Source organism: Kryptolebias marmoratus, linkage group LG19, assembly GCF_001649575.2.
Source record: "Kryptolebias marmoratus isolate JLee-2015 linkage group LG19, ASM164957v2, whole genome shotgun sequence".
Taxonomy (NCBI): Eukaryota; Metazoa; Chordata; class Actinopteri; order Cyprinodontiformes; family Rivulidae; genus Kryptolebias; species Kryptolebias marmoratus.
Genome location: NC_051448.1, coordinates 21,250,843 through 21,262,186, shown reverse-complemented (window position 1 = coordinate 21,262,186; position 11,344 = coordinate 21,250,843). Strand labels below are relative to the sequence as shown.

The 11,344-nt window shown below is 36.7% G+C and overlaps 1 protein-coding gene across 1 annotated transcript in view; it reads left to right on the top strand.

Annotated features, from left to right (window-relative positions):
• Positions 1-2,910: 2,910 nt before the first annotated feature.
• The window catches only part of LOC108247825 (adhesion G protein-coupled receptor F5), a gene marked incomplete in the record, with an annotated part of 60,456 nt that continues 52,022 nt past the window's right edge, over positions 2,911-11,344 (top strand). The window contains 5 exon segments of the mRNA XM_037981717.1: positions 2,911-3,000; positions 7,480-7,580; positions 7,681-7,729; positions 8,925-9,077; positions 9,162-9,317. Of these exon segments, the coding sequence (XP_037837645.1) occupies positions 7,482-7,580; positions 7,681-7,729; positions 8,925-9,077; positions 9,162-9,317 (457 nt within the window).

Here is an 11,344-nt window from a genome sequence, read left to right as displayed (position 1 = left end):
AGGATCTGCAAAGGCAAGGCTTGGGCTCAGGTTACCACGTATGGTCAACAACCAGGCGCTGAATGGATGTCAACCTGCTCCTTAAATGCCACCATTGATGAGCCCCAACTGGTCCCAGNGTGTGTCTGATCAGCAGCTCCCTACTCTACCCGGACTCCTGGCGCCACCTCCTGGGAGTAACAAAAGAAACCTGGCTCCACCAACCCCAACATCTTGCAGATGAAGTTATACATACACATATACACATCCATCAATCGATTGTCCTTCCTGGTAAAGGTTACAGGGAGTTGGTGTCTATGTAATGGGTACCAAGGTTCCGGACCCATCAGCAGCAGATAAAGCTGAAAAAAATAGTATGTAAATGAGCGCACGGGAGACACAGTCTGTGTTACTCCAGGCTCTCTCAGCTTATTTATTAATCGACCATCTCATATAACTGTCAATACAGCCCAATATATAGTTCAGTCATTTACAGGACATAGGATTTCTGTGGACATACTCCATCATACACAGATACACAACAATAGCACTAGCTTTTCTTAAACCAGAAATAATCCCATCATCATCATCATCATCTTTTGTCACAATTCAATCAGGTAACATATCCCTTTAGTTCACTGCACTTTATATGCATGCACAATCACATATGGTGACATATTGTATGGGAATGTACTTTAGAGTTATTGTAAAGTGGTAAAACTATTTATCCTTGAACCAAAACTGCTTTAATTGAGTTGAATATATTCCAACAGATTTCTGTAATTGATGCTCATTTTTACCATTTTGTTAATTATGCATTAACTTACAGTTTAACCTTCCACAATCATATTTAGAACACAAATGAAGCCATGGAGCCTGATTACTGGATACATTACTCATAACACAGAATATGTGCCCCACCTTCTTTTCCAACCTGTTACTGCTAGTGATCTAATGACTGCAACCTGCATAGCATGCTCTTGCCTGAGGCTACAGCATACTAACCAACTGGTATCACGCCAAGTTGGCTACTTCCCCTAGCCACTGCTGGCTCCGAAACAATAATAAAACTCTTCAGACACCTTTAACAGAATGACACCTTTCCCTAAACATTTCCCGAGCATTTCCAAATGATAAACAGTATATTTAATAAACTTAAGGGTTATTATCACCTGAAAAAAAAGTATGTAAATGAGCACATGGGAGACACAATCTGTGTTATTCCAGGTTCTCTTAGCTCATGAGAAATGGCAGAGCAACCAGTAGCTCACAGTCTCTTGCTGGTGAAACACTGTTACTACATCTATCATCATATACCCCTGTTAACAGAAAATAAAAGAGCTTCTCATTACAACCCCATAAACATTTAAAGAAATACATGTTCCACTTTTTTTCTTTTTTTTGGCATGCACCAGTGGGCGCCACATCCTTCTCCAGCGGTTATGGGGCAAGAGGTGGCTCTGCTGTGTTTGCTGTTGTCAGTTTATCACAGCATCAAAAAGAGACAGACAATCATTCACATTTACACCTCAGAGCGTGTGTGTGGCGGTAAACCCATTAATGTCTATTTGGTTTGGCTAAACCTGACACACACAAGATCTGGTTCCTTTCAACACATACCTGGAAATAAACCGCATAGGTGACATTCCCAAAACAAGTTTATGACTTCAGGAATTAGTATGCCTTGGGCCTTCCTCCTGTCACCTGCCAACCAGCTCACAACTGTCACTGCAGTAATCCCAGTTAGTAGAACAGAGTTTTAGGGTTGCACAGAAAACTGTTTTGTTGTCGGTTCCCAGTTTTGAGATTTAACTTCTTATGTGAAGAATAAAGTCAAAATAGCATTTCATCAGTAAATGTCAAGCAAGATTGAGAGAGGAAAATTTGCAAATTTTATATTTATCAGCATGACCTTAAAGGAAGACTGCTTATGATAAAAGTCAAATGACAACCTATTTGATGTAGGCTCATGAAATTTAAAAAAACTCACAAACAAAAAAGCATGACAAAAAATAAATTTTTGTCTGAAAATAAAAAAAAGAAAACAAAAAAAGATGTGAGAAAATCAAATATCTATAAAATTAACTAAGTTATGGTCATTTTTGTGTTGACTAATGTAGCTGTGGTGGCCATCTTGAACTGGGTTGCCTCCGAAGGTCAATCAGGTGTACAGATACGCATGTCCATTGATTATTTCCTGAAAGTTCATTAAAATTCATCCTGTGGTTCATGAGATATTTTGCTAACAGACAGAGAGTCGACTCCAATAGATAATGTCCAAGTTTTTAACACAGACCTCATGCAGTTAGTGAGCGTTCAAGAGCATAAATTGGGAATCAGTCTCAGCCACTACCTCACTAAATTTTAGCTCAGTGTGAAATATATTACATTCTGTGAAAAACTCTTTAAAAGCCATCAAACCTAAACTTTCTCAAGGCTAATGAATGTAGCAGTTTCCCTTTGTTTTATAAGAATTTTAATACAAAGGTGTATTTTTTTAATGTTTGTACATTATTTGTTCCTGAAAAAGCACTGAATGAATAATGGAACTCAATCCTTGGAATATTTTAGATGATACAGATACTATTGGGTTATCACTGGTATCAGTTCTATCTGGATTTGCATCTAAATCAGACAGCTTGGTATGATCCATCTTATCTATTAACAGTTCTGAAGTTACAGCTTCAGTCCTTTTACTTCTTTATAAATTAAAACAGGAATTTATTTGTTATTATTGCCCCCCACCCCCCCCCCCCCCGTGTTTCACACTCCTACATTACTGTACGAAAAAAAAAAAAAAATCAGAAAATCCAGTGATAGGATCAGTCTTGGAAACTAAAGGAAATGATAAAACCTGTTGAGCACATTGTTTTCATCGGAATATATTCCAGAAAGCATTTTATTTTCTTTTGTCTTTTGATGGCTCAGCAGCAACTACATTCTCTGAAGTACAATTATTTAGTGTGCTGCTCTGACACATACCACAAACAACTGCAGCAGCAGGTAAATGGAACAGCTCCGGTGAGAAACTTGATTATTCCTTTCTTTTAAATGCAACTTTTTTATTTTTGGCTTGAAATGTTGAAACTTGGCTTGAAACTATGAAATGTTTCCTGATATTGTTGGTTATGAAGTGTTTCTCGGCAAACCAAAAGTCTGTGGTTTCTGCATCAGTATTAAGTTACACAGGACTTTACTTGTGATTTGTTGTCATAAGTGTTATGTTGAGCAACAAAGGCTAATGGTCAAATATCAACATGATATTGAATCAACAAAAAACAAATGCATGTGTTTCTGCAAACTGGATAACCCTGTGGAGTTACAGCAGAATGGTTTGAACCTTGTTCCCCTTTAGCCTTTTTATAAACCACTGATAAATTAATAAAATCTTATTTTACAAAAACATTCTGGTGGAAGCTGGCAACACTAATTTTAATGTTGAACTTTAGTTAGAACTGTAAACAAGAGGGAGATGGAAAAAAACAATTTTGGTTACATGCTTCATTTTGAATTGTCATTTGGCTAATCACATTCTGAAGCCAGGTCTGTATTTCCGATCACTGCCAACAAGGCGATATATCTACTCAGAAATGCAGGCTTTAACCTGTCCTTTTCCATAACTGCAAACAAGTAAACAAACAACAACAAAAAAATTGACTTTAAATCAGAGAGAACCTGTTAGAGTGACTGTGAAGGAATTATTTAATGAAGTACTTCATTGTCTGCATTGTTGAATTATTTTGCTTACGGTCATCATTTAGTCACTATGCTCCGAACATTAGATTATGGGTTTTGATTTTATTGTCATATCATTCACTTTCAAAGGACATTTGTACCTGTGGATTTTAATGTGCCATGGCCAGGATGATACTATGTTCCATTTAGATTAAGTTACATAACTATCCGGGACAGTGAGGCTAAAGCTGATTGGGTTGTATTGACCATGGGCTGCAGAATGAATAAATATTTCCTGTTTTGTTGATTATGTTGTCAGAACTTCATCAGCTGTAATATATCATATTCAGTAGATTCATTGACTTTAGTCTTTACATCTGGACCTTGGCATTGAAACAACTGTTATGTTTACATCAGCCATATGGCTGAAGCATGCATCCAGTGGTCTCAACGCTGCACCAAATACTGCTAATATGCAACTTAACATAGAATGCAGACTCTACCTTCTTGCCCTGCTACTTTGTCAGCTGGCTAGTAACTGTAAACTGTTGCCAGCTACTGTTCTGAAAAAGGTGTTTTGGTTTAAATTCACAACTTAATTCTCTTTTCTTCTTTTTAGACAAAAATCATCTTATGATGAGAATCTGTGGAATTGATCCATTTTGGTTAAATCTTAAAAGTAACCTTATGCACAATCTCAAGCTATATTTTGATATCTTATATGATCTATAAGTACTTGGACTATGTGTTATGAATGACTCTCAGCTATTATTGTGTAAGGTTTATGCTCAACATCTGTAAAATTGGCTGAGCAATAGACATGTTTGTGTTTTCTAAGATCAGTTGGATGTGGTGCCAATTTGTAATTTGGTTGAGTTCAAATGTTTATCAGTGGTAGATGTATACCTAACTATCTGAAAGTTTCATTGAAATCTAATCTGTAGTTCATGTCATGTATTGCTAAACCACAAACACATTTGGCTCCAATAGTTAATTGCAAAGTTTTAAAATCTAATTTCATGCGATCAGTCACCATTCAGAGGATGTCCTGGAAATGACTCTCAGCTACATACATGCTATATTTTAGCTCAATAGCTATAAAACTGGCTGAGTTAGAGCCGTTTTTGAGTTGGCTAAGGTTGATTAGCTGTGACAGCCATCTTGAATGTCCGAAATTTAAATCAAAACTGGGAGAAATCTAAAACTGGTTTTGATTGTAAACATTACACACATTCAGACCCACAATGCATATGGGTGTCCTTTAAAATGAGCTCATGCACTTCTGAACAGGTGTCCTTTCTGACAAGCTGCTCAAACTGACATGCTGCAAAATGGGGTTTTCCTGAAGCACGGCAAACACTTCCTTGAAATTTTTTAAACCTGTTCAACTAAAATTATCAAAGGTCTGTATGCACAGAAACCACTGAGATATGCATGCTATGTGAAGAGAAATCTGTCAACAGCTGTGCATACCGTCTGCTACCTTGCATGGCAAAGTTTTCAACGAAGATCTCATGTGATCTGTTAGCTCTCAGCGTATGAGAGGAATGACTCTCAGCCACAATCACACTAAATGTTATCATACTGTCTGTAAAGCTGAAAGAGTTATTGTAATTTTTGTGATTGCTAACGTTGCTTAGACGTTGCAGCCATCTCGATTTAGTTTGATTTCAAAAGTTATTCAGTTGTTGTTTACTCTGAGAGTTTCATTCAAATTTGTCTGCTGGTTTATGAGATACTTTGCTAGCATGAGAGCCAAATGAACACAAACACACACACAGGAGCTATTTTATGATTGCCCATCTTTTAGAGTGGTACAAATAACACAAAAACAAACAAAAAAGACAAAAATAGATGGAAAAAAACAAAATACAAAACAGGGCTGAGATAAAGCTAAAGATACACAGACAATGACAACAAGCTAAAAGGTATGTTTATTGAAGGAAGTAACTAGACTACACAAGGAACTCCAAAATAAACTTGGAATTTAATGAAACAAAAACAAATTGCTGACACAGCAGCAAAAAAACACAAGTATCAGTATTATAGTATTACAAAGAGTACCGTGAAAAGACTTGAGGAGTTGAGACAAGGAGGGCTTGAGATTCGGAAGGCTGTGACCCACACAGGAACTTAAGACACTGGTGGCTCTGCAGACTCAGGATGTCTAAGGACCAGAGACTCTGGAGGCAACTCGAGGGACTCTAGAAGCACTGGGGGCTCGAAGGTGTCTGGAGGAGACTCTGGAGCAGACTTAGAAAACTTGATGTACTCTGGAGCAGGAATAGCACTGCCTGCAGACACGGAGGGCTGGACAAGTTTGCTGGCTGAGGGCTGCAGGTCATGGAGAATTAGACATTTATACCCATTAAATCGAAGAAGGCTCGGGAGCTGGAAACTTAGAGATGAGGCGCAGTGGAGCAGAATATATAGGCTGGAGCTGAGGAGGAAGTCATACACAGGTGACTGATTACAGACGGGGAAAAGATGTAGATGGGTGTGGCCAACGTAATGGGAAAATAATCACTGAGGTAGAAAGTGGCAGATAACATAGGGAGCAAAACCAAAGAAAAAGAACATCACAACAAAAACACAGGAAACAGAACTGAACACAAAAATCACAAAACAGAACATAATCATAAAACCTAACACAAATAATAGGCAAAAAATAACTAAGATAACACATATCCTGACAATAATGTGTTTGCCCGTTAGTGTGCTTGTCTGTTAGCAAATTATCTAATGAAACATAAAGCCAGATTTGATCGAAATTAACCACTGGATGCACGTCTACAACTAATGAACTTTTATAGTCAATCTAATTCAAGGCGGCCACCACAACTATTCGACCTTAGCAAACACAAAAACATCTATAACTCAGTCAGTTTAGCTAATATTAAGCTAAAACTTGATCTGATAGTAGCTGAGAGTCATTCACAACACACACTGCACTCTGAGCATATCATGTGATATTGCATGCAATTGCACATAATGTTATTTTCAAGGGTTGACCAAAACATCTCCAACGCCATCATTTTATAATATAATATAATCTTAGTCTGAAACTCTGATATGTAGGTTACGTTAGATTAGGTGGTACTTTATTAATCCAGAGGAAATTATGAGGTAGTCTGTTGCTCACATACATACATAACCATCCATAATACTAGAATTAAAAGCATTAAAAACATAATAAACGGTGCAATAAAAAAGAATAAAAACTACCACAAAGAAAAAACAATCAAGATTCCCGTTTTACACACTTCCCCCTCCCACTAATAGCTGTATTATAGAATCTAATGGCTCATGGTACAAAGGAGTTTCTGAGCCTCTCGGTTGAACATCCCACCGACAGGAATCTGTTGCCAAGAATGCTCCTCTACTGGGAGAACACAATGTACAAGGGATGACTGGTGTTCTCCAGAACTGCCCTTAGTTTGGACAGCATCCTCTTTTCCACCACTGTTTTATCCCAACCACAAAGCCTGCTCTCCTGATCAGCCGGTCCAACTGGCCAAGCTGACCTCATGCCTTGTTGCCTTGTTGCCTTGTTGTTGTTCTCTCCCACAGCAAATTAATGATTGAGGCCCAGAAATCTCCCATATGTGTTGTAAAACTCTGCAGATCATGACGAGGTCACGGGAACAACCTAGCACAGCCATAATACCTGTGGCAGGGTCTTTCATTGTCTGAGAGAGTCGTGTCCATGTGGCATAGTATTGTTATGGGAATGTGCTGCAGAGCGGGTACTGGAGAGAGTGTTGAGGGCACAGAAGACTTAATGGCATTTTTTTTTCTCCTGTATTTATTTTATTTTCTCCAAAGCAATGGCAATATTCAGGAATTTCTTGACTGGCTCCATCCTTCTAGTGGCTTCACTTGTTTTAGAAACGACTTGGAGTGATTTTTCTGGTCAGGATTTACTGGTAAGATCTTTTTTTTTTACTACACTGAAATTTGCACATAGTCCCTGAGTTTTTAAACTTTGTGTAATTAACAAATATTTATATAATTGTGTTACCTTAGGAACACCATGAAGAATACTTTCCTTCTCTCCAGCGGCTGAAAAGGAATGGTTAGTTTAACTGAATATACACTACTAAACATAAATTGAATATCACTGAAAAAGTCACTAATTCAGTTTTCACTGAGAGAAACATTTCTGCTATATATTATTTTAGTACACCTTAGGTGTGTTTAATACAAAGCTTCACTGGGCAGAAAATGTCAGGTTAATGTAATGAACATTGTAGTCAGTTTATTCATCCAGTCATCCCTTTTCTACCACTTATCTGTGCTCACATTGCTGGGAAACTCAGACATCCCTCTCCTCAGCAACACTCTCCTGCTCCTCCTGGAGGATTCTAAAGTGTTCCCAGGGCAGAGAGGATATAGAACCCTTCCAGCGAGTTTTGGATCTTCTCCCAGTGGGACATGCCTGGAAAACCTTCAAAAGGAGGCGCCCTGGAGGCATCTTAATCACATGTCATTACTGCAAACGAGATCCTGATCCATTGATCCATCCCCAGCTCCCTCCTACCATCACTCGTAAAAAAAGACTCACAGATACTTAAACTACTCCACTTTTGGGCCAGAGTCTCATCCCCCAACCCAGAGCAGACCTTTCTCTAGTAGAGAACTATGGCCTCAGACTTAGAGGAGCTGACTTTCATCCCAGCCGCTTCACACTCAGCTGCAATCCACCCTAATGCATGCTTAAGGTTGTGGTCTGAAGATTCCAACAGAACCATATCATCTGCAAAAAGTAGAGATGAAACCCTGAGGTTCCCAAACTAGATATCCTCCTCTCCACGACTTCATCTTGATGTCCTGTCACTTAACACCACAAAAAGAATCCACAAAGGATGAGCACCAATGTGGCTGCCTACTGTAAAACTTTTAAGTCCTTCCCCTCCATGTAAACAAATGGAACATTTTTCTAACTAAAAAGCTAAAATTGGATAATTTTTAGCTGTTGATTTTTGATAATTAGGGAATAATAATAATAATAATAATAATAATAATAATAATAATAATAATAATAATAATAATAATTAGTTTCAATTAGATAGTTTTTGGCTCAAAATTAGAAACACTAGTTTCAACCTTTGAGATAGAATATTGCATGGTGTAGTAATTTGGCATATAGATCAGGTCAGTATCAATATTTAAATTCAACTCAATCAAAAATATATTTGTTCCCATTTTATGCCTCATGGATAAAAAAGGGAAAAAAAGGACTTTTTTTTTTTTTTTTTCTTCCTTTGCAGTGCTTTCAGACCAAAGGACTTACACAGGTGAAATTACATTGAATGTATCGGATGTTGAAACATACAAGTTATTTCTGTCGACTGTGAATGCTACGAGTTTTCCAGTTCAGCTTGATAACAACACAGAGATTGACAGCATTGTTGTCACAACAGGTGAGTGAAAACCCTGAGTTGTTTTTAATGACTTCACACCAAACATTTGCAATCTTAACATAACACCTGTTTCTCGTCCTACAGTGTGCTTGTCAAATGATACTGACATCCAGTGTAAGTGTGAGGAGCAGTTTGCCTGGCCATACAAAACCTGCATCACATATGGAGCTTGTGATTCTATATCCAGTGGAATCTGTAAATGTATCAGAGGAATCCCAGCTGATGGGTCTTCCTGTCAGAAAATATCAGGTAATCAAGCCACTATCTTTTTGTCAAACAGTAAATATGGTCAAATTCCTTGAGTCATTGTCATGGAGGGTTTCATCAAACAAAAGAAGACATATGCTCTGCTACTGTATGATTGTCACCAAACTGTTTTTCTCCTCTACTTCACTAAAAATAATATTTTTTTCCTAATGAAAAACTTTTCTATTTTAATTTAGTTTTAATTCAGTTTGGTCCAATTCAGTTTAATACAAATACGCATAATACAAAAAAAAGAAAAAAACAAGTTTATTTTATTTTATTTTTTTTATTTCAAACATGTATACATAACAAAACAAAAAGATAATAAAAGTAATAACAAAAAATTTAACATATTTGAAAAGAAAAGGGAATAAGTAAAAAAAACTTATTTAATACCACCCATCTCCAAAGCTTATTAAAAAGAATAATAAATTCAGATGGCATCAAATCTGCACTTCATTCAAACCCCCGTCTTGAGCAAGTGTGGAGGTGACAGTGGAAAGGAACAACTCCCTGAGCCAGTCTCAGGATGGGCAGCCATCTGCCTTAGCCAGCTTGGGTTTGAGAGGACAGGAAAAGGAAACAAAAGGATTGGTCCAGGTGTAGTTTTATATCTGAATAAAAACAAAGGAAACACAGGTTAATAATAATTGCATGTATAAACATGGGGAGCAGAAAGAGTAAAGACAGCAGAAAAGTGAGGCAATGTGGTCAATTTGTCCTCCAGCAATCAAAGCCTACAGCAGCAGATCTAAAGGATAGCTCAGAAAACCCAAGCCAACACTAACTATAGGTTTTATCAAAAAGGAAAGTCTTAAGTCTAATCTTAAAAGTAGACAGGGTGACAGCCTCGTGGAAAGAAACTAGAAGTTGGTTCCACAAGAGAGGAGCCTGATAACTGAAAGCTTTTAGAAACACTTGGAACCACAAGTGAACCTGCAAAAAAAGATCATTGGTTTTTTTTTCATTAGCCCAATATCTGTCAGAGCTCAATGTTAGGTCATCTTGAATTGGAGTCAGTAATTAAATTTAAACTGCATGGAAAATTGGATCAGCTCTGATATGGATAACAAGACTCATCTCATAACAAATCTCATCTGAATTCTTGAACACTGTTTCAGATTCACTTTTCAATCATTCACCTTTTCAGCCTTGTACACAAAAATGTTGTCTGCGGGTGAGATGTTATGCAGTTTTAAAAATGTTTTCCACATCCATGAAATCTGCACAAAGCATATCTGTATTTACAATCAGTGAAGCCTTGCAAAAATAGCATTTTATTTAAATTCATTTTAAAATGAAACTAACACTGCTAAATCTGCTAATGCTAAAGATATTATTCAGAATATGATGTAAACCTCAAATAAATGAACAAGGAGATAGAGTATGAGGCAGTGTGTTGACTTGTGTTCACACACATACACCTACAGTTTTAAAGTGAACAACAAACAAAGACAAAAAAATAAAAATAAATCATATATTCTGTTCTAATTATCTTACAGAGCTGCTATTTCAAGCCGATTATGACCTGGTGGTGGAATTGAATGTAACAAATATTATGACACTGGAGGACATTAGAAGTCTTTTGAACAATGGTAGCTTTTTTTTGGCTTTGGATCCAACAGTGAATATAACACAGTTTGACATCACTACAGGTAAGAAATGTGCATCCTTTGAAAAGGAGAGAAACTAATTGTGAGTCAATATTATTATTTTTTAAAAAATATTACTGATACAAGAATAAATATTGTAGAAGGTTCAGGTAAAACAAATTTTACTGTCTTTGTACTGTATGAATTTTGCATCTGGAATAAACCTCTTTAGGGGGGTTTACATTGTCTTAATTATCTTGTAAAAAAAAACTAGGCAGAAAGAGATTTAGGCAAGACCAAGATTAGTATTGCTATGTTCAGGTTTATTTAATCCAAGATAATTAAAAGAAAAACTGCTTTAAAAAACATTTTATATATATATATATATATATATATATATATATATATATATATATATATATATATATA